The sequence below is a fragment of the Rhinatrema bivittatum genome, chromosome 9, assembly GCF_901001135.1.
Source record: "Rhinatrema bivittatum chromosome 9, aRhiBiv1.1, whole genome shotgun sequence".
NCBI lineage: Eukaryota > Metazoa > Chordata > Amphibia > Gymnophiona > Rhinatrematidae > Rhinatrema > Rhinatrema bivittatum.
In genome coordinates, this window is record NC_042623.1 from 187,636,111 (window position 1) to 187,658,534 (window position 22,424).

Genomic DNA, 22,424 nt, shown 5'->3' on the forward strand with positions numbered 1-22,424 from the left:
TATAAATCGCATGCCGAACACAAAGCATGGGTTAAGCCACAGGAACGAGAGTGGCCTGAATGTGTTCATCCTATTTTCTGAACTACAAGCAGAAACTCTAACCCCCCCCCCCCCCCCCCCCCAAATCTTAATCAGATTCAATTGCAGTCCTAGAAAAATAAATAAATAAACTGACCATCAAGAACAAGCACATTATTCTGCATTTTAGCACTGCAAAAAACGTGCAACTGAACCCTCGCTGCGAACAGGTTGCGAATTTACCAAAATAAAGCACCTGGCAAGAGAGAGCGGTTTCTTTTCCTCGTTTTATTCTGGTACAGCTATAGTTTTACAACGTGTTAATGCAGTTCAGACACAGCCCAAACCCTGTCTCCCGATTAATGAGAACACGAGCGGAACAGAAGCATAGAACAGACAGAAGCATTCCCATAGAGCTGAGTGGATGCCTGGGGCCAGGCTGTACCTGTTCAGAGCAGACTGAATTTCCATAGCAAGGCACCGTGAGTATTGTACATATATACAAACTTAAAACTAGAAATAACTAGTACATATTTCCTTCTGTAGCTTTTGTTTGTCTTAAATGTTTTGTTTTTTTAATACACACTGTAAATTGTAAACCTCCACTTGCAAATGAAAAACAAAACAAAACAAAAAAAAAAAAAATTACGAATACACAGACGCAGATAGACAAAAATATTTTCTTACTTATACGGATCAAATACTCTTAAAATATTTTGTAAGAGCTCTTTCACAATAAAGAATCTCCGATTGGCGTCTGCCTGCAGATACAATCAATCCTTATTTTTTTAGAATTTTGTGTTCATAATATATCTATAATTATCTATATATATTTATATTTATATATATATATATTTATATAATTTCTATTTACAACTCTGCCCTATATTCCTTTGCCTTTGGTTCAAACAAAAGTTAAAGCACTCTCAGAATCATATAGCATTCTTTATTTTTTCATCATCTCTTTTTCTCTTTATAAAAAAATAAAAATCAAAGATTCCACATTTTGCTTTTCTTTTTTTTTTTTTTTTTTGAGATAAAAGTCAGTTCCTGTGCAACAATACAATTCTTCCTCTCCGTAGTAAGCGCTGTTGTGGGGGGGGTCCGATGTCCAAAGCTTTCCGTACACACTCTGCCCCCTCCCGCCCCTCCCCCCTCCTCCCCATGGACTTCTCTTATGTACAATAATGGACTCCGGTCGGGTTTCACAGAACTACAGGGACAAAAAAGCCGGCCCAGCCCGCTCTCGTCCGTGCTTTGGGTAACACTCCTCTCGCCAGCGGCCACCGCCTCCCATGTGATGCGGCGGGAGTGTCCCGGCCATCCCTGGCCAGAGCTGATCAAGCAGCAGGAGGGGAGGGGAAAAAAAAAAAAAACCGCCATAAAACCAAATCACAACACACACCAGGAAGTCCGTGCTCAGCAGGTCTTGGGGATGTCGGGCGGCAGCTCCGCGGCAGACACGCGGTACTGCACCTTGGTGTTGGTGATGGCGCCGTGCTTCTGCCGGAGGTGGAGCCGCAGCTGGCTTTTGTGACGGAAGTGCAGGTTACACTTCTCGCACTAGAGAGAGAGAGAGAGAGAGAGGGGAAAAGAAAATGAGAAAAAACGGAAAGACCCCATTAGCATCGGCCACATGATTTGCATCTGTCTGGTTATCGGATCGGGGGACGATTTTTCAAATGGGTCGCGAAGCTGCGAACCGTGCGGCGGCTTTTAGTGCACGCGCTCAACGCGCACGACCCACGCGGTTTCCCCCCCTTTTTAAAAAAATTAGCAACCGTAGAGGACGCACGCTGAAGGAGTCCATGTGTGTGGGGGGGTGGGCTACTCCCCTAACCTCAACGTGCCCAGAGGAAACACCTATTTGTAATGTAGTTGACGGCCCGCCCACGCCACAGCTGCCAACGGATGATTTTTAACCACGGTTTTTTCAACCGGCGAATGTTACTCCAGCGAGCACCTCGTTTATAAATGCCCTTGGAAATACACATGCAGCCATCTCAGAGGTGCCGTGTTTGGCTACTAGTTTTGATCTATATGACTGCTTCCAAAGGAAAAAAACCATAAAAAGACTAAGGATTGGCCAAGGGCACACACAAAGTAAGACTTGCATGTCAGACTCCATAGTCTTCTCATCTCCTAATTTAAATGTTAAAGTCGTGGGCTCGCACCTCCTCCCGCCTTCCCTTTTGTGACCAAAGCAATTCCACGCCACTATCTCAGCAGAGAGGTGCATGGGACACACAAAACCTTTCCAGGTGGGTTTCTTTTTTCTAAAAAAAGCCGGCGGCGAATTGAAGACCGCGCGCAGGGGCTGCGATCACGGGCGGCATGCAAGGACCGGCAACGTTAGCCCGCTGTGGATTTTCAAGACGCAGTGTGCAGGCACACGCGGTGAAAGCCACTGCGTTCGCTAGCGAAGCCATCAATGACATGACTCGCGCCGGCATAAACCAACGAAAAGCACGGCTTTATTTTGGCTTTTTTTTTTTTTTTTTTTGCTCACGTTTCCGCCATCGAACCGAAAACAGGTCACCAAGATGGAGTAATAAAAACATAAAACAACTAAAATAAGAACCCGCGGCTTCAATGACCTTTAGGCTGCAGGGCGTTAGTGAGGTCATCTGTGACATCACTAGCACACAAAATGGCTCCCTCGGTACTACGTGGTCCATTAAAACATTTCAGAAAGTCATGAGAGATCAGACAAAAAAAAAAACAGCCCAATAATTTAAACTGTAAAATGACCCATCTTACTTTCTATAACCAGTTACTACTTTTATTTCTACAGCGCTATTAAACAAACCCAAGATAGTAACAGATGAAGCCACGAGTAACAAATTGAAAAAATTTAAAAGGAGGATCTCAATGCTGGAATGTATCCATTTTTAGTTTGCCAAACTCCTGGAGATCCAATAACATGAACTTAACAGAGGAGCTTCGCTCCCCATAGGCTGAAGGCCCAAGGAGCTGTTTTAGCCCGGATCTTAAGAGCGGAAACTCACGTGATAAGGTTTTTCTCCCGTGTGGATCCGGAGGTGGCTCTTCAGTGTCTGCAGGTGTCTGAAGCGTGTCCCGCAGATCTCGCACGGGTAGGGCTTCTCCCCCGTGTGAATGAGCACGTGCGCACGAAGGTGGGCCACCTGGGCAAGAGAGAGAAAATGGGTGAGGAGGAGCACACACACACACACACACACACCCCTGAACTCCGGGGATTCTTGGTTTACAGTCACCTTTGTCTGCACTACGTAGGCAGAAAGCTCACACTGGTGACCAGATATTGGCAATCCTTTTTAAAGAGCGGTATCTAAATCTAGCCAAGCACCCTTGAGGTAATCACATGTGCTTTACTGAAGGGCTGGATTGCACCATGCATTGGAATAATATTTGGATGAAGAGTGCCGAGTAAATCTGTGCACATTATTTACTGTTTGAGCACAGTATGCTTTTATTTTTTTTTAGTTTTATTTTTTTACCTTGCAACCAAAGGCAAGCCTTTACCTGTACGAAGCGCGCTCCACATGTCTCGCACTTGTAAGGCTTCTCCCCTGAATGGATCCTCGTGTGAGTTTTCAGGTTCGCAGGCCTGTTGAACTGAGCCCCACAGATGTTACACCGGTAGGGCTTCTCTCCTTTAGTCCAAAAGAGAAAGAAAAAAAAAAAAAAAAGTTTAATTCCTAGATCAATGATTCAAGAGCCACACCCGAGTCTTTGAGAATCTGGAAGATTAAAAAAAAACGGGCGGTCAGAGGTGTGTTTCGGACGGGCTAGACTTACGTCCGATGCAATACCGGGTTCAGCACGTCCCAACCAGTGCTCGTCACGTGTAAATTACACGTAGATAAGGCTATTAGAGTTATTACCCCTCAGTACCAAAAACTGCCATGCGGCAAAGGCACGCATTTTAACGCGGCAAATTTAAACGCCTGCCCGGGAGCTGGTGTTAGCGCCAACCACACTCGAGGGTTCACAAAAAAAAAAAAAAAAACCTACTTTCTGTGATCCCTCATAAGGGGAACCACAGAAAGCAGCATCACCAAGGTCGAGCCCAATTGGACCCCCCCCCCCCCTGCCAGCAACAAGCGAGTGAAAGAGTGAATAAATGAATATTAAGTGTCAGGCACTTATTAATTTATTCACTCCTTCACTTACTGCTGATTGGTCCATTCACCGTCACATGTCAGTGAAAAGGACCAAATAGGGAACAGCCCTGCCAGGGGCTGGGAGGAAGGAGCTCTGGCCAGGCTGTTGTGGCCACACAGCCACATCTCCCGGGCACCCGATGCAGAGTGCCAGGGACACACAAATTACCCATCCCTTTTAGCCTGCCAGCTCATTGGCCTATTGCATGGAGCACAGAGGAGAGGTGGATGGATGTGTGCGCACGCTTTTTACGAGATGGAACTGCATCAGCCTGATAGCAAGCAGAGAGTCAGGGGAGTACTGGAACAGAGCGACACTCGGTTTTATTGCCCGACGGCGCAGAGTGACAAGTGAAGTACAGATTGTCAGCCTGCATGGTGTTAAAACTGATCGTTTACTATAAAAAAAAAAGATCACGCTTTAAAAAAAAAAAAAAAATTAAAATTAAACCCACAAAACTAAATTCTTTTCAAAATCAGTTGACGGGAAAATCAAAGATTTCAGCCAAATGTCCAGTTTTCTATCGGGTTCCTGAGGCAGAGACAGAGAGAAGGTGACTGGCCCAAGGTCACAGACCTCCAATGGCAGAGCTGGGATTAGAACTCTTCCAAAATCTGAAAAAGACGCAGATGCGTTTCTCTGGAGGCGCCGGAAAAAAGGATAAAATCCCTGCGCTTCCAGTGCCGGGTTGCGCTCAGCCTTGTGCTGACGGTGCCAGATGCTGAAAGAGACGCTACTGGCTTTACCCTACGCAGATTAGCTCAGATCCGATCTTTACACTCTGCATCCACGGGGCAGTAGCCGAGTGAGGCAGAAGGCGCGAAAGCTACAGAGCTGCCGTGCAAGGGCAACCTGAAGGGCCTACAGGCTCTCTCCCCCTACCAGAAGCGAGCCAAGTGCTCCTGGTGCATCCTGTTACTTGACATGTGGCCAAGAAACCTACCTGTGTGGACTGTTTTGTGGCTGGCTAGGTTGCCCTTGTAGCGGAAGGAGGCCTGGCAGCGATCGCACTTGTAGGGCTTATCGCTGTGCATCTGGAGGGTGTGCCTCTTTAGCGAGCCTTCCTCAGAGAATCTGGAGTCACATTCATTGCAGAAAAAAGTTCCATTCTCTGTTGGAAGAAATACAAGGCAGAGGAGTGAGAGAGAGTCCCGAAGTAAAGCGAAAAGGGAGCAAAAAAAAAAAAAAAGCCCACGGCTGGGGCCAACGCCACTCCGTGCCACAGCCCAGGAGCTCTGCGTTCAGACCTGCCAGCCAAGTCAGGCCGCGGCGTGCTGAGGCCCGGGGAGAGGGAGGCAGCCGCTGCTAGGGTGGCAGCGCCCCCAACCCAGTGACACGGAGGTGGGGAGGGGTGCTTCTCAGGCCAGCAAAGGCCACCTGCACAGACCATCTGGGGAGAGATGGGGGGGTGGCAAAGGCCATGGAGGGAAGGACCACTGGGCTGGTCACACAATACAACAGGTAATATATAGGAAGCGGTGTGAAAGTTAAAGTCCGTACTAGAAATTCATCAATAATCTTCAGAACATGGCAGTCTGGTTATACAAACTTTGGGTCCCTTAGTATAGGAGAGAAAGGCACCAATATATGAAAGCACTGCACTTTCACTCGCTTAGGAAATGCAATGCTTGTTCAGATTTCTCCTAGCTTGACAAACATAAAATGTGCTAATATTATACTCCCTTATGTATCTTATGAACATAAGACAGTTGCACAGTTAGGCAGTCAGAAGGAACTGAAGTGGCCACCAGAGCTATCGAGGGCGGCTTGGCTGCCACCCAGCACATCCAAGGCTTAGGGCGGGTCGTTCTCAGAAGGCACTTCTGCAGGTAAAACGGCACTTAACCCACATCCATGGCCCCTTTAGAAAAAGCTGCGTGACTGACATGCGCGTGAACCTGCAGCATGCGCGCGCTTTAAGCGCACGGGCGGTAGGTGTTCCAGGGGGGTGGAGTCTGGGGAGTGTTGGGTCTTGCACACCTACCAAGAAGCATTGCTCGTAAACCTCTCGGCTGAAACAGGCGCACCGCGCAGCGGGTGGAACTGTGACCGCGCGGAGATTTGCCCGGGTAAATCTGTTTTGAAAGTTTGTGCAACTTATGTTGCATATTTGCTGGCTAACTTATGCATGATCTTACCAAAAGGTTACTACAAACCCCCTCCCCCCCCCCCACCAAGAGAGTCCATTGAAAGTGGACTATTAAGACACCTCCCCCAGTTTTGGCCATCCAATTGTTTATGTTTAATGTTTAGTACTGAAGGTTTGGAGAGAGCTGAACATTGGCAATTAACACCACAGGAGAGGAGAGCAGCAGAGCAGCCTGGAACTTGACATTAGAGGAAAGATGGAGATCGCAGGCAGGCGTCTCTACGGAGGCTGGAAAACGTATGCGTCCGGGTGGTATGCCACCCTACTCCGTGCCCACCTCTTCCCTCTCATCATGCCGTACCGTGCAGTAGCCCGAGCGAGGAAGACAGCCCCCCGCGTGACAAAGGCCAGCGGGACGAATCGGACGTAATATCGGAACAAATGGTTGCTTCCTCTGGTTGCAGTGTGTGCCCTCTCACCATTACAGGGGAAGAAGCAAAAGAGAAATAAAAAAAAAAAAAGGAGAGGCCCAGGCCTTACCGCAGCTGGAGTCTGAATAATCCGACTGTGTTTCGGCCATCTCCTCGCCGAAAGTAGAGCCGGGTGTGTGAGGACATAGCTCGAAGTGCGGCGGGGACTGGGACCCGCAGGAACTGTATTTGGGGGTGTGCAAATATAGTGGGGAATGCCCCTCACTGCTTCGAGAGGATTCATCCAGCGACCTGTGAACAAGAAACAGACTGCATTAGGCTAGAGGCTTTCCATTCCCACGAGCCGTGAAATATTACAGTTCAAGGCGATGTATCAGCCAAGGAGTGTACAGAAATACTCTTACAGCAATATGAAGGTAGGTTTTAGAAAGTTTACAATATGCATTCCCCAGCACTTTTGTCCACTATCAACCGAACCAGGATGCTACAGATCCTTGCATTCTGATTGGCTGTTGCCTTAGAGCTCATTCTCCCCCCCCCCCCCCCCCCATTCCCTCAAAAAACATGGCTCCCCAAGCTTCCGCAGAAAAAGGAAAAAAAAAGGTAGAGGGCACAGAGTGGAGGTCTTACAGTTTGTAAGGCATCTTTGTTATCGGAGCCAAGAGAAAGCAATATGAAACCATCTTTTATTTCTTAGCATCTAGTATCTCCGTTTTCTGGTGAATTACCAGCGTAGAGCGTTGTCAGTATGGAAAGAAATCCCTTCTCCTGCAGTGATTTGTTGTAATGCATCTCACTCCCACCTTACACGTACTGTGGAGCTGCATTTTCAAGGGTCCCCCCATGTATGATATGGCCACGGCAAGGACCATTTTATTTCCGTTCATAATCCCAAAAGGCTTTTCCCTCTTGGACAAAAAGTTAACCGAATCTCTTTAGGGAGTGTGTTCAAGAGGAGCTCCTGCAGGGGCGCAGTAGCACATCTGGAATTAATGCATTGGTGCGGTCTCCACAGAGCTTCCCCCCCAACAATACTGCACATCAGGACCTCCTACACCGTCTTTGTGGAGTTCTCTCTAGACTGTGAACACAACAAACCTTAAACCCCCTTATATCTCTGTCCCACTCTATAGCCAAGTTTAGGATCCTAGCTAACTTTCATGTTCACCACAAGAACACCAAACTCCATGGACCAGGATCTTGATTGGGTCCTCTCCGAATCTTGCTCTGTCAGTTCCGTGTCTCCACGCCTGAATTTTGTTCACAGTCTTCCTCATCATCCTATGAGCAGACTACCCCCTTTATAACTTTGATAGCCATAATATTTCCAAATAAGTTGCAAGGCATTTTTACTTTCCCTTTCTAATGATATGCACTTTTGACCTTTCCTCATTTTCAACCTTATGTCCCCTCCACCTCTTGTTTCCCCACAAATTCAACCCTCAGTCTGACTATTCTGTCTTCCAATCAGTTCTTTTCCATTCTAACCTCATCTCCCAGGCCTTCAGCAATGCTTGTTCACTCTTCAGCATCCGTAATTCTTCTTCAGCCTGCTTACCGACAAACCCCTTTCACAGATTTTTATTGACAAAAATGAACACCATCTGCTCATCAGTTCCTCCCACCCAGTTATCTAATTATAGTCCCACGCCTTCCTGTGAGAATACCATTCTTTCCTTCCAACTGAGAAATCCAAGATCTACTTTTAGCCTGTAAACTCGCCATAGCTCCAGATGATCTCTTACCTGCCCGCTTTCCCTCTCCAACCTGAATTTCTTGCTTCCTTGTGTTCTCGCCTTTTTCAGACGCCTTGCTTTCCTCTGGCCTCCCCCCCAAGTCTAACATTATCCTATGTCCCATCCTGAGAGGTGGGGGGGGGGGGGGGGAAATAACTATTTGGATTCCCAGTCCTCGGGGAATTGCTGGTATTTTCCTACTTCCATTCTTCTCCAAGGTCCTTGGACAAGCTCTTCACCATCAACTCTTATTTTCCTCTTTTGCACTAGACTGGGTCAGTCCGCTTTAGTTCACCAAATATATCAGGACATTTTTGGTGGACTATTGCTTAAAGCACCTTCTTCCTATTTTCCCCTATCTTTCTTCCAAGTTTAAACACCATGGATTTCGCCATCCTTCTCTATTGTCTTCCACTATTGTCTCAGGATGTGCACTGTTTTCTTCTCTACTGGTCCCTTTTTTGTTTCTGCAAATGGAACTCCATCGCATCCTCCTCCAGTATGAATAGGAGTCACCCTTCTGCTTGGTCCCCTATTTATCATACCGATCTCAATTCACTTAGTTTGCTGACGACACCAAGCTTTCTCTCCTCGTCTCCATCTTTCATTCTCTCAGCATTTTCTGCTTCCCCTGTCTTATAGTTGTAGCCACTTGGATGTGTTCTTGGTTGTCTTTCTTTCCTATCAACATGCTTACCCTCTGCCCCATTCCCAAGTCTCTCTCCATTAAATCTTCTCAGAGTAGCAGTCTGCCTTCTTTCCCTCACACATTTACAAGCAATGGGCACCAAACTATTTAATGTTCTCTGATGGGTGCCACTTGCTATTTCAGGCACTCTTTGCACCTTGCTCAATTATTCTAACACTCTTCTTCCTGGCTTATCTTCTCTTCATACTCTTCAGGTCCTCCAAAACTCTGCAGTTCGCTTGGTTTTCCATTTTCCCCCCAGATACACCCACGCCTCTTAACTCAGTTCCTTAGGCTGGCTAAAGGTCAAGTTACAGTGCCCTTATATTTTTAAATGTTTTACATCACCTCGCTCCTCCCTACCTCTCCTGTCATGATGATCCCCTCTTACACTGGCTCTGCTTTCCAACTGTACACGTCCTACAGTCCCACAAGCTTCTAAGTCCACCCCTCTCACCTTCATGGTCTCTCTCTTTGCCCCTTGCCTGTACAATAGCCTGCGGTATGATATCCAGGAGATCACACAATGATGTAAACCAACAAATCATGCCTTCACTTAAACCCAATGTTATTCCATTATATTCTGCACCACTGTTTTAAAAATTTGTAAAGGTACCATATACCATGCTGTATAAAAAAAAAAAAGGAGAGCAGAGCAGAAAACACGATTGCAAGCGTCACTTTAGAAATCCTCTTTCAGTACCTGTTGACGATGTTGTTCAGCCTGCTGGCTTGGGGCACCGTGGAGTCTTCACTGCTGACGCTCATCTTTGTTGGGCTCTGGACATTCAGGTTTTCAGGCTCGATAGGCTGTTGGCAAGCCGACGTGGAGATGTAGGACTGAGGGGAGAGATTCCCCATCTCATTCTGGCTGGTGCTGCCTTCCTTCGCGCTCTGGTTCAGGGAGTTGAGCACGATGAATTTGTACTTCTTCCAGTTGCAGGCTTTGGGGTCAGTGGGGCTCTTGGCCGTTGGCGAGCCGGATCCTTGACCGATGCAGGCGTTCTTGCTGCTGCTGGACTCGGTTGGGGAGTTCGGCTGGCAGTCTGACTTCTGGGGACTCTGAGGGCTGACCAGCCCCTTGCGGTTCGCCGGCGCGTTGGTTGGCTTAAAGTGTTGGCTTATCTCATCTTCCGAAGAGGTCCTCTCCTCCTCTTTGCCTACCTTTTCACAGGGAAAGAAAGGGTTACTTTTACCTGCCGGGGTGGCAGATTTTGAACCTGGAGCCAGGCTGCAGTGTGAGTCGCTTGCCATCTTTTCCTGGGGAAGCTCTTTTGGAGAATAGACGGTGGGGTGGCACATGTTGGGAGAGAGATCTGGGGCGGCCCTCCTGTAATCCGTGAGGACCGTCCTGATGTTGTCACAGGGCAATACGCTTTCTTTCTGGTACCGACTGGCCCGGGCTACTTCCGACATGGGCATTCTCACTTCTCTTGCCTCTTCGTCTGGGAAGAGGAAGCCATGCACCGGGATGTGGCTGTACATGGGGTAGGTGGCGGGTGATCCAGGCATGCTATTGTACAAGGCGGGCCCGAAGCTTCTTCCATCACAAATCGTCGTGTTGCGCAGGGGCATGCCGTTCTCCGACATTTCCCGATTCCTGTATGTCATGACGTCTGCAGGCAGCATCACTCTTCCGGGTAAGAATTCCTCTCGCGGGGGTTTTGCAGCAGACACCATTTCTTCGCTGAAAAAAAAATTTTAAAAATAAAAAAAAAAAAGAGGCAAATATACAAAACAACTGTCATACAATTATTCGGCAAGAAAGGACGGTTTAATAGACATGTTTGTTCACGGACAGCTTTGCTTTGATGGTATTTGTCATCTGTCTTTTGATAAGCCACCCTGGATAATACCACAACTTGCTAAAAAGAAAGTCACAGATTCCAGGATTAGAATGCCAAGTCCTTCCAATCAGTCCCACTCGCTCGCCCTTCCCCTCCGTGAAAGGCGCAGGAGCAACGGCACTGGACTTGGAAGCTGTGTTTGCTTGCAGGAAACAAGTACAATATTGGCGCTGGCAGTGCAAGCTTCCCTGCACTGCTCAGGTCCCAACCCTGACCTGGAGGGACCCAGCTGAAGTGAGGGCATCAGTCAATTCCCATTCCCACTTAATCCAGGACCTCTCTGCCAGTTACGGAGATAATGTTATAGTAATGTCCATACTGGTCTATTGAGACAAGTCATCTCTTCCCAGAGGCCACCAAAAAGCTTTCAGATGCCAGTGATTATAGACAGCCAAAAAAAAAAAAAATTCTGCATCCCGGTACCTACGGCAGCAGAGAGAGAATCAAAGCCGTCCATCTCGCCACGTACGTACCCTCCAGTAATGTCCAGACCAGGGTCCTCGCCACCATTCAGAAGTGCTGAGCAACCTGTTCCCATCCCCAAAAACTAAGAGAGGGTTCCAGAAAGGCCTCCCAGGGGCAGAGATGCGGCTCACCTGGCTTTGAGGAACCTCCGGCAGGTATCTACAACGTGCTCCATCTGCAGGTAGAGAGCTGCGTTCATAACCGCCAGAATGCTGCTCTCCCGAAGGTTGAGGCGGGACGTGTACATGAATTCCAGCAGGATCCGGAACCCTTCCGGACTGATCTCGGGATCCAGATTGATAACGTTCAGGTTGCACTTCATCTGGTCAGTGAAGATAGTGTAGAAGAGGCCGCTGCGGACACAGGGGGGGGGGGGGGGAGAGATGAAACTGAAGCCCGCACACAGCGCTCTCTCGTCACTTACTGCTTGCTAAAATGGAAAGAAGCATTTCTAAGAAGTCTACCAGTGCATTTGATAGAGCCTTCTGGTAAACCCATGTGATCACAGTTAGCCAATCGCAATGCTGCGGTTCTGGCCAACTTTTAAAATTTCCCGATGCCTACTGGGAGTTGCAGTTCTACTGCCCGTCCTCCTCGCAGAACAAGACCGTGGCATAAATACACACAGTTCCTTCTAGGACTCGGCTATAATTAGGCTTATTCAGCTCTTACTACCTCACGCGCTTTGTAATTATCCAGCAAATCCTTGGAATAACCCCGTGTGTCACACCTACCTGCAGGCCATCAGGACTGTTTTGTGAGCCCGAAAGTGCTCTCGATTTGCCACGATGATAACATCCGTGAGAATGTCCCGGCTCCGAAGACGGTTCAGGTTCAAGAGAACATCACTGGCGTGGCGGGTGAACTGGATGCAGCTGTCTGCAGAGGAAGCCATCCTGCCGGTACCTGAACAGGAGGATCACAGTCATCAAGAGAGCTGCAAAGCATCTAGCCAACGGATATTCAGACGGTTACTCTGATGAGGGGGGGGGGGGGGGGGGGGAATTCCTTCTTTGAGTCAGCATTGATTTAGGAAACAAACTGAACAGAGCGCAGTAGAACAGCAGGGTTACAGCTTCCACTTTTTTTCTGGTGATTTAGTGAAGTACGTGTCATTATGAAAGAGGGAAGCGGGATGGCGAGGCAAGGCAGCTTGGGCCATCCTCGGGGATGGAATGAGAATCGTTACTTTCGCGCGGCTCTTCATCACGCTGAAAGAACAAGTGCTGGCAAAAAAAAGCAGGAGCCCGGCGCGTGCCCCTGGAGTCCCCAGCTCCCATCCCACTCTGGGCCTGATCTGTCAGGGGCCCGTCCTCCATTCAGCGCCAATGGAGAGAAACCCTTAGCTCAGTCAACCATTTGTCCCTCCTGTCCCACACTGAAACAGCATAAAACTCCCAACTACTTACCCAAAACTCAGAATCCCAAAGTCTCTTCAAAACCTTAAAAACACAAAAAAAACAAGCACAGGATCGTTAATATTTATAGGCTGAAAACAAAGGATTGTTTAGTGCTAATGACAGCAGTGCGCGCACACACAGAGAGCAATAATTGGAACTTACTAGAAAGAAAACCACCAGGTAAGAAGCAGCAGCTCTAAGGCCGCTTAAGATGACTCCCAAAGCCGCTTGGAGAGATTTTGCTTTTGCAAAAAGGTGCCGCACACCTACGAATGTGGACACGCCCTCACCCACTTTCCCAGCCAAGAGCATATGCCAAGGTCTACGCTGCACCAGCTCCACCTCCTCAGGACAAATCCCTGCACTTGTTTAACCTCTCAGAAAAAAGCACTTCCCGCATGCTGACAAAAGACTTCTCTCCCAATTATCATCTGCTCGTTCATCCCAAATGCAATGCCTTCCATGTCGTAATGCAGGTCCCATGACTTCACCCAGCTGCAAGAACTGGGCACTTGTCCGTGATTGCTGGTTACAGGACGAACATCCCGGCCAGTCCACACGGACTGATTAGGATCACGTGGGCAGCGTGAAACCTGCTGCCCACATAACAAAAAACACCAACTGGGGTCCACAGCCTGCCCCAGACTGGGTTAAGTTACCACTTAGCAATGTTCTGTTTCCAGCTTCCAGCTCGAAACTCAAAAAAACTGAATCCCTGTTTCCCAACAGCACAGTGCCTTCAGGTCTTTTCCGTAGGACGCCTGCTCTGCGCAGTCCGGCCAGCCTCAAGCACTCTCCAGGCGGCCTCATTAGAGCTGCCCCTCTCTGTTTAAGCTGTACACACCGGCATGGGTAAACATAATCATTAAAAAAAAGTGTGCAACACTTAAACCATCAGCGGTGGTAGGAATATGACGCTCACTCTCTCCCCCCCCCCCCCCCCCCCACACCAAACTCCAGCCTAGTCAAAGCTTATTCTGCTTTGGCCATTTTACATGAGCTGGAGAAGCTGCCGTCTGCTATCCTGAACTGCCTGGCAGGAAACCTGCTTCATCCACAGGCAAAGTGGGCTCAGGCTTTAAAATGTGAATTGGGAAAAAAAAAAACCAAGACGTATATTGTGAAGGGGGGCCAGTGGGATGCCAGGTTCAGTGCTCTGTGAGTATCGCTTATTCTCATATGTTAAGTTATAGAAACAAAAGTTAAGAGCCAAGCAAACACAGGGGGGAGAGAGAGAGAGAGAGAGGAGGAGGAAGCACAGACCATAGGGCCCAGTTTGTTTCCTGGTGGATGCCATACACCACCCCTCCCCCACCCCCGGCCCACTTATCTCTGGCCTTCCCGACTGAGGGGGCGAGGGTTTCCTGTACTCAGTACCACCGTCTCACGCAGCCACCGCCCTTCCCACCTAACAGCTGATGCCCCCGACACGACAGGTGGGAAGAGAGAGAGAGACGGGTGTCCGTCCCCCCGTCCCCCCCGGGGAGTTTCGGCAGTCACAGAACTGAATAATTGCAGCCCAAATCAGAAAGCCCCCCCCCCCCCGGAAGCAAGGGCCTTGCTGGCCCCGCTCGGTGGATCTCCTCCTGGCCGGCACCTGGCACGCTGGCTTCCATTTCTCCAGCTCTGAAGAACCGTAGCGCGGGTGCCAGTTGAATGCATGGAAATCAATATAAATACAAGGTGATAACTTTTGCTGGACCGAGAGCGCATTTCCCGATGAAGCTTTTGTGAGCCAGCTCTCGTTTTCTTCGGAAAGCACAATATGCAAGACAGGAGAGACTATCTTTAAAGTTTAAGGAAGGGATAATTCCTACAAATAAAAAACGTCCCCTCCCTCCCCCTGAATTCAACCACATAATGAAGTGAAATGCAAACCCACCAGCATCAATGGAGAAAGCTGGAGCAGGGTTTGGTCACCTTAATAGCCAGGGTCTCCTTTCCCTGCGGAAGATCCGGTCCTACCTCCGGTTTTCCCAAATGACACAAGGCCCAACTTGGGGGAAGCTGCCCTCTGCCACTCTCGCTCTGTCCTTCCTAAACCCGCACAGGCTCTGGCATGAATGAAGTGCAACAGATACCCTGTGAGTGCCCTTTTTTTTTGTGTGTGTGTGTTTGTTTTTAAATTCCCCTTGCATAGACATCGCATGTGCGTTTTACTGCAGTACAGTAGGAGGTGGGGGGAACACCACAGCCCTGTTATTCTGGGAAATATTCAGCTGAGCGCAGACATGTTTCAGAGAAAAGCCCTCAAACACCAGCAGAAGACGCGCGCTCTGGAGCTTAACTTTCCAGGAACCCTGCCGCGGGCTCCCGGGCTCCCCCCGGCTCTCTCGCCGGGCCCCTTCGGCTCCCGTATCAGGTCCCCCAAGGGTGCAGGACTGCCCCGACGAGTGCTGAAAGAGGCAGGGGAGCTTTGCAGGATGCAGCGTAAGATAAAGAGACGGGGGGGGGGGGGGGGGGGGGGGGGAGGTGGGAACCGCTCTTCCCATCTCGCTCCTGAGCATCTGGCCAAGAATGCTAAGTGTGGGGCAGGTCAGATCTGGGGGGGGGGGGGAGGAGAAGGCCTCGCACAGGTCAAAACGCCAGCGGCTGCCCCAACACTGGTGAAAAGAGCAGAGGTTCAGCAAATGCATGAGAGAGGAGGAGGGAGGCAGGTTACAAGGGCTGCACCTCGCTGGGTACCACACAAATTTAGCAAAATCAGCTGCACGCCCCTTGCTATGCAGAATGACGTCAGGAGCTTCTTCCAAAAGTGGAAAAAAAAATATGTTTATTTCTACGTTTTAATAGCCTTAGTGATGGGGGCGGGGAGTGCAACTACCACCACATCAAACAGGGCCCATCCAGACAAGCAGCCAGCCAGTGCCGCCTCGCATGCAACGATCTGCCCTCTTTTTTTTTTTTTCAGAAAGCAGCTGCCCGCTATCAGATGGCCTGGTTTCTCAGTTCCTGCCACCGACTGGGGAGAAGAGGCGCTGCTCTTCCTATACACAGGGCGCAGGGGAGAGGCGGGGGCAGGAGAGAAGGGAAGTCCCTGACTCACCCCTTCCTCGGGTGGAAGGATTCCCCCTACTGCTCTGGGAGGGGGGGGGTGCTCGAGCCCAAGATCTCACATCCAAGGGCTCTCCCGACCCTCGGGTGGAAGGATTCCCCCTGACTGCTCTGGTGGGGGGGGGGGGGGTTTGCTCGAGCCCCAAGATCTCACATCCAAGGGCTCTCCCGACCCTCGGGTGGAAGGATTCCCCCTGACTGCTCTGGCGGGGTTGCTCGAGCCCCAAGATCTCACATCCAAGGGCTCTCCCGACCCTCGGGTGGAAGGATTCCCCCTGACTGCTCTGGGGGGGTTGCTCGAGCCCCAAGATCTCACATCCAAAGGCTCTCCCGACCCTCGGGTGGAAGGATTCCCCCTGACTGCTCTGGGGGGTTGCTCGAGCCCCAAGATCTCACATCCAAGGGCTCTCCCGACCCTCACCCCTTCCTCGGGTGGAAGGATTCCCCCTGACTGCTCTGGGAGGGGGGGCGGTGCTCGAGCCCAAGATCTCACATCCAAGGGCTCTCCCGACCCTCACTTCTCAAACGTTGCTCATTCCTAGACCCGGATTCCTTTTCCTGTTTGCCAATAATCATTGGGTTTGGGTTTTGTTTTGGTTTTTTTTTTTCCTGCTTAACACTACCATGGGTGCAGAAAGCGAGGGCCCAAGCCCTTTCTCGGTATTATCCAAAAGCAAAAAGCTTCTCATTAGTAATAGCGAAATTGCTCTTTTCTTTTCGGAACTGCAGAATAAATTCGGCCCCTTTTTTGGTGGGGGGGGGGGGGCGGCGCAGCTCCACGTGCGTAACCTATCATTTTTCCTTGTATGCAGTAAAGTCTTCCATGGTTTGAACTCTTGCGCTGAAGAGTGGCCGGGTTTTCTTTGTTTACTCCGAGGTGACTTCCGGTAACGGGGCAGTAACGTGCAAACTCTTAATGCAGCATCGCAAGGAAAAGGGATCAGAAACCAGAATGCTCCCGAAGGGGGGGGAGAATCCAGCCGGCACTTTTTTCTTTAATGTCGCGTTTGCGGCCGCTAGATGGCGCGCTGCAACAACTTATGAAGGTTGCGGAAAGCCTCTTCGGGTTTCTTTTGGCAGAGGAGTCCATCCAGCCGGTTCCGACTCTTCTCGCATAAGGGCGGAAAGCTCTGGCAACTTTTTTTCCTCAATCTCCTCTGGCTGCACTTGCCGTTACATAAGTGTGGCGAGAGCAAGATTCTCACTGATCGTATGAAAGAACTATAAGATCAAGTAAGAACATACAAGAACCAAAACTGCTGCGATGTTATGCAGACCAGCACCACTAAAGCACTTTAAAAATTTTTTTTATAGTTTTCGGTCTTGCATTATCTTAAATTCACTGTATTGGGAAAAACTAAAGAGGTTTCTAACCCCCGGATATTCTTAGAATGTTATTCATCACGCTGGATGGATGTTCCCAGCACACAGTAGTCCTGCCAACTCCAGCAAGCAAATACTGCTCGCAGAGAAATAATAATTTTTTAAAAACTCCTTCCCTTTCTAACTGGGGAAATGAAATGTCTTTAAAGGTCATCTGATGGAACGTTTCAAACAGGCGACCCCCTATGGAACATTATAGTGCTACTGGAGGCCAGCGTTGCACTCGCTCAGCATCCCATAGGTAAACTCTGGCTGCACAGGATTTCGTCAGCTCTTATACAGACAACAACATAAAATGAATGGAAATTTCCTTTGTAGGCAAAGGAAACTGCTAAACTAGTAAAGCACGTTACTCGCAGTGTGGAGGAGGCGGGACAAGTGGAGTCCTTGGGGCTTTTCCACCTCTAGAAATAAAATATTTAGTGCTACCGGAGCTTGGGCTCCGTCCCGCCCCTGCCGGCGAGCACGAGACACTGCAACACACGGGTGGGGGGGGGGGGGGAACGACCTTGCTGCTCATTTCTCACGAGCCCTGCTTCAATATTTGTTCTGCGCCTTTGTAAATAAAAGCACTTTAAGGTTTTGTTTTTTTTTTTCCCATGTAAGTTTTTCAAAAAGTGCAGTGGCTAATTTTGTTAGAATTGCAGTTTCTCGCGGGCGGACCAGAACCGATGCGCGCTGTGCATTTACAGCACACATTATTGGTCTCTTGCCTGAGGAGAAAGACACTTCATATGAACTTGCTTCACCTAGCAACGCTGTACTTGACCGCAGGCATGAATACAATCTAAACAGTATAGAAGCATAATCGAGTTATTTAAAGGAGGAGAGCACAACTGCTACATACTTGTCCTCTGCTATTCTAGCCAAGCCCTCCCGTGCACTTGTAATTACAGCATTTACACGATAGCTTAGGGTTGCAAGACATAAGGTAATAATAACCCTATTTTCTCGATTAACGAAATTTCGGTGGCTAAACGATTCGCCAGCACAATTAAAAGCACGCATCTGACGGATGAAAAAAAAGCTTTTTTTTTTTAAATAAAACGTCCAGATTTTCGAGATGGACGAAGACTTATTTACATAAGAAAGCAACCCACTAACACTGAATCTTTTGGAAAATGCATTCTAACATTTCAGCTGCACGTTCTGCAGGGAAGCCGGGGCCCTGTCCCAGTTTTGCCCACGTCCTGCTGTATTTTAGGTTGCATTTATTATTCCGAAACTATTCCGACTTGACTGGAAGAAGTCAACAGAAGACACAATTGCGACATTTCACCGCTAGATGGCAACGTTTCTTTATTTTGGCAAATAAGAGACTCCCGTTGGCCAAGGGAAGTGGAATGTTGGCTGGAGAGTGAAGAAGCAATAATTTTTTACTGATGATATCCTGTTTTTCACTTTAAAAAAAAAAAAAGCCCGTCTGAGAAACATTTTTTTACGAGCTTTCCATACTATTCCAACACGACCTGTTTGTGCCGAGTAGTCCCGATACACCGACAGGAGAGGAAACCTGCCAACAGATGACATCCAGCCCCAGCTCTGCCCATGGCAAGAAATACGGCGAGGATGGTATTTCATGACTTGGCCGAGAATAAGGGACTCCGAGCCCTGGGCACAGAGTCACAAATCAAAGCCAACCTGTTCCCCTCCTCCTGTCAAAACTGGGGCTATGGAACGTCCCGGGGCATTCTAGCTCCCCCTGACACCATCCCGAACACGTTTTGCACATCTACAGACCTCAGTAGAGCAAGAGAACATCCTAAAAATAAAAAAAAGTGAAAGACTGCAGCCGTGAAGTTACACGGAGCCTGCCCTAAATTTATAGGGCCAGACGTCTGCAATAAATCAGGCTGATGGGGCTACCTGATCGAGCAGAGCCCCATCGGCGGCACCGGCCTCTGTAATCGATCCTGGCAAGAAGGCGAGCTGGAAGGACAAACAGGTTTCCAAAGAAGCTTTCGGGCTGAAATCCCTCTCCCTCCCTTTTCAGAATATTGTACCTTTTTCTCGGACCTTTATTATGATTTTTTTTTAATAATAATAAACACCATGGCAAGCGATACAGCTGCATAAACCATTAAAAAAATAAGAACCCCCACATTTAATGACTGTCATAATTACTATTTCGACACTTCTGCCGTTCAGGGAGCTACGGTCAATGAAAATAAAATAAAAAAAAAAAAACAAAACACACACAACACACAAAAAACTTCCAGACATCAGACAGAGGAGTGTCCCGCCCCTCCCCCAGCATACTAACTTCTGGCAGCTCTTCCCCAGTGCAGAATACATTGTGCTGCTGCTGATAATAATAATAATAATAATAATCTCCAGCTACATGCACAGACATTTTTGCTTCCATATAGAAGCACGCAGGTCCCCACTGTAATCCTTTTCTCGCTTTGCACTCCATAAAAATAGATCCGCGTCATCTCGACAACAAGATCATCTGCATGAAGTGGGCCACAGCTGTTCCTAGCCTGACGGGCGACTTGTTTTACTGTCACAGCCCCCCCCCCCCCCACCCCCTCCAGCAGACGTAGTGGCTATGAGCCCGCAGATACCTCCAGGAATAGCGTGTGGCCCCGGGCCAGCTGAACTTCAACTTTGCACTGGAGATTTACGAACCCCCTGGCACCACGTCAAGCCCTCCACTAGTAAATAGTGTGAAAGCTCGGGCGGCCCCTGGAAATCCCGCTTCTACATTTATCTATCTAAAAAGACCCAACAATAACCTGCGCCCCCCCCCCCCCCCCCCCCAAAACCCCAACCCGGGCTCTCCGGTTAACTTTCTGGGCAATCGGTGTTCCCCCAGTCTGTGCCACTGGAGATCAGCGATTCCCGGAAAAAAAAAGTGTCTGCATTTCATCTGGCTTGGAGGGGAGAGTAGTGTTACAAATCAATCACAAGCGAAAGAAAAAAATAAATAAAACAAAACAAAACCACAAAAGGTACAAAGTTTAACCCTCGTTTCCAGGCGCTTTCTGCGCGTACATTCAAACTAGGTCACCCCGCCAGCCTGCTCTGTCTGGAGTGTGTCAAAACTCTTCTCGCCTTGTTTTTTTCCCTGCAACAGTCCCGCCACCCCCACAGAATTGAACATTCAGATCAAGTCTCCCCCTGACCCACTCTGCTTGTGAGAAAAACCCAGTGCAAAATCAGGAAGCTAAAATGTATTGCAAGGCAACAAAATCAAGTTAGAGCCACAGAGTTTAATAGTCAGAATGTCAACACTGTCAGCGAACATCAGCATCGCCTTCGTTCACGTTACGGAAAGTCCGCGCGCTCCGGGACCCGATTCTATCAGCCTCTCCCCCCCCCTGCCGCCGTCTCGGCCACCGATCGCTCCCACGGCCGCTTCCCAAATCACATTTTATTGTCTAAGGAGGCGCGATCGTCGCTCCAGCGCTCGTTCTGAAGCTAAAAATAGAGCCCTGCTTCCCCCCCTCCCTCCCTCCCCTGCAATCCGGCTGTCTGGGTCTGCAAAGCCTCGCGCCTGCAACGCCGCACGCTCCGGGCTCTGTGCAGACAGTCGGATCGCCCCCCCCCAAGAGAAATACATGGAAGAATAATACAGGTGCGAAGCAAAAGCGCCTCCCCAGTCCGAGCCGTTTCGCCGGCACCCCCCTTCTCATAAAAGCAAACACGAGCTTCGAGATCTCCGACTCGGGAGGGAAAATGCGCCGCGATCGCTGAAGAGCGAGCGTGCAGTTCCCCTAGACGGACTGCGGAGCCGCTAAAAAAAAAAAAAAAGAGAAAGAGAAAAAAAATCTCCCTCCTGCCCATCCACCCCTCCCCGGAGCAAAAAGCAAAGAAGCCAAGCCGAGCACGCTCAGGATCTGTCTGACATGCAGGAGGCAGCTGCCCGCGGGACAGAGCCCAGATCTCAGCCCCGGACACTTTACGCGACTTCCAAGAAAGCAAAACACAATTAAGCGCTTTCCTTCCCCCCACCCCCCTCCCCAATCAGCGAATCATGGCAAACACCCCCCTTGCAAGTCCCGCAAGCACCACTGCACAGAAACGCCGGGCTTTATTCTTATTATTTAACACCTGCTAGGAAACAGACACATAGAGCAAAAAAAAAAAAAAAAAAAAAAGCTATGAAACTTCGCGCCAGGCAATTGGCAAAGAAAAAAAAAAAGAATTAAAAGAAAAAAAATCACCTGGTAGGGCTTTCCTAGAAAATCCTTGCATCACCACTTCTAAGAACCCCAGTTCTAAGAATCAACAGAGCTCAATTCTCGGAATTTGAGCTTCTGATCTTTCCATTTTCCCCGAGCGGGGGAGGACCGCGCGTCAGCCCCCCAGCCCCCAATCCCTTGCCGGACCCCCCATGCCCCGCCGGGCGTCGGTCCCGTCACGCCACCCGCCCGCCGCCCCCCCAGGGAAACCGGCGGCGGCGAAAAAACGTTTCTTTTCGCCCCGGAGAGGGCGCGGGGGAGGGGGCGGCGGCGGCCGGCTCCCCCGCGCGCTTGGTGCGGTCCGGGCCCGGCGGTCACGTGGTGCCCTGGCTGGCGCTGACGTAGGCGCTCTCCAGCCCAAAGCCCGGCCCCGAAATTCTGAGAACTCATTTGCCATTCCGTGACATAAGAGCCAGGGCTCCGGGGCCGCGCGCCCGGGCCGCAAAGTCTTAAAGCACGTGAACGCACCAAAGCACACACGGCATGAGGGGGGGGAACTGTTAACAGTGCAGACAGGGAGGGATAGTGCCACCCCCCCACCCACCAAAATAATCTGCTAGCTGGCAGGGGGGGGGGGCAGAGAAAACCCGCAGTTTGTTTCTTTTCTAGAGACGTCCTTTTGTGGGGGGTTTGTGTTGGGTTTTTTTTTGTTGCTTCTGCTGATCCATTCTTCGCTGTGACTTAAAGTTTTCGCAGTGCCCGGATTCGGCCGGAGCTCTTTGGATTTCTGCAGGGCTTTTATTTATTTTCTCCCCTTCCGTTTGCACAGTGTAATAGATTCTTTTTGGGGTTTTTTCCCTGCTGCGTATTCTTTTTTTTCTCTTGGAGGCCTTGCTTTTTTTTTTTTTTTTGCAATAACCTTCTCTTGAAAATTCGCTTAAAGGACTCTCTTAGATTTTTGCCAAGGACTTGTAAGTGGTGTTTTCTTACTTGGTCTGTAATCTTTATCTGTCTGGAGAGTGGATTTCCGTGTGGGTCTG

At 49.4% G+C, this 22,424-nt stretch overlaps 1 protein-coding gene across 3 annotated transcripts; it reads right to left on the reverse strand.

Moving 5' to 3' along the window:
• Positions 1 to 990: 990 nt before the first annotated feature.
• On the reverse strand, positions 991 to 21,528 carry BCL6 (BCL6 transcription repressor). 3 transcript variants are annotated; one of them, XM_029615870.1, is made up of 10 exons: positions 21,427 to 21,528; positions 12,830 to 12,862; positions 12,155 to 12,326; positions 11,552 to 11,773; positions 9,812 to 10,795; positions 6,794 to 6,975; positions 5,108 to 5,275; positions 3,523 to 3,653; positions 3,027 to 3,164; positions 991 to 1,581 (listed from the first exon to the last, which is right to left on the reverse strand). In XM_029615870.1, exons 3-10 carry the CDS (start codon positions 12,313 to 12,315, stop codon positions 1,438 to 1,440), a joined length of 2,130 nt encoding a protein of 709 aa, XP_029471730.1. In that variant the 5' UTR covers positions 12,316 to 12,326; positions 12,830 to 12,862; positions 21,427 to 21,528; the 3' UTR covers positions 991 to 1,437. The 3 variants fall into 3 exon arrangements, with proteins under 3 accessions (XP_029471730.1, XP_029471731.1, XP_029471732.1); XM_029615871.1 differs by lacking the exon at positions 21,427 to 21,528 and adding an exon at positions 12,983 to 13,730; XM_029615872.1 differs by lacking the exon at positions 5,108 to 5,275.
• Positions 21,529 to 22,424: the final 896 nt, after the last annotated feature.

Bases quoted from the DNA above. Each gene is read 5' to 3' on its own strand.
- BCL6 (XM_029615870.1), bottom strand. From the start codon at position 12,315: ATGGCTTCCTCTGCAGACAGCTGCATCCAGTTCACCCGCCACGCCAGT. The intron at 3,654-5,107 runs GTAGGTTTCTTG...TTTGGACTAAAG, and splicing joins CCACAAAACAGTCCACACAG to GAGAGAAGCCCTACCGGTGT. The intron at 1,582-3,026 runs GTGAGTTTCCGC...CTCTCTCTCTAG, and splicing joins CGGGAGAAAAACCTTATCAC to TGCGAGAAGTGTAACCTGCA.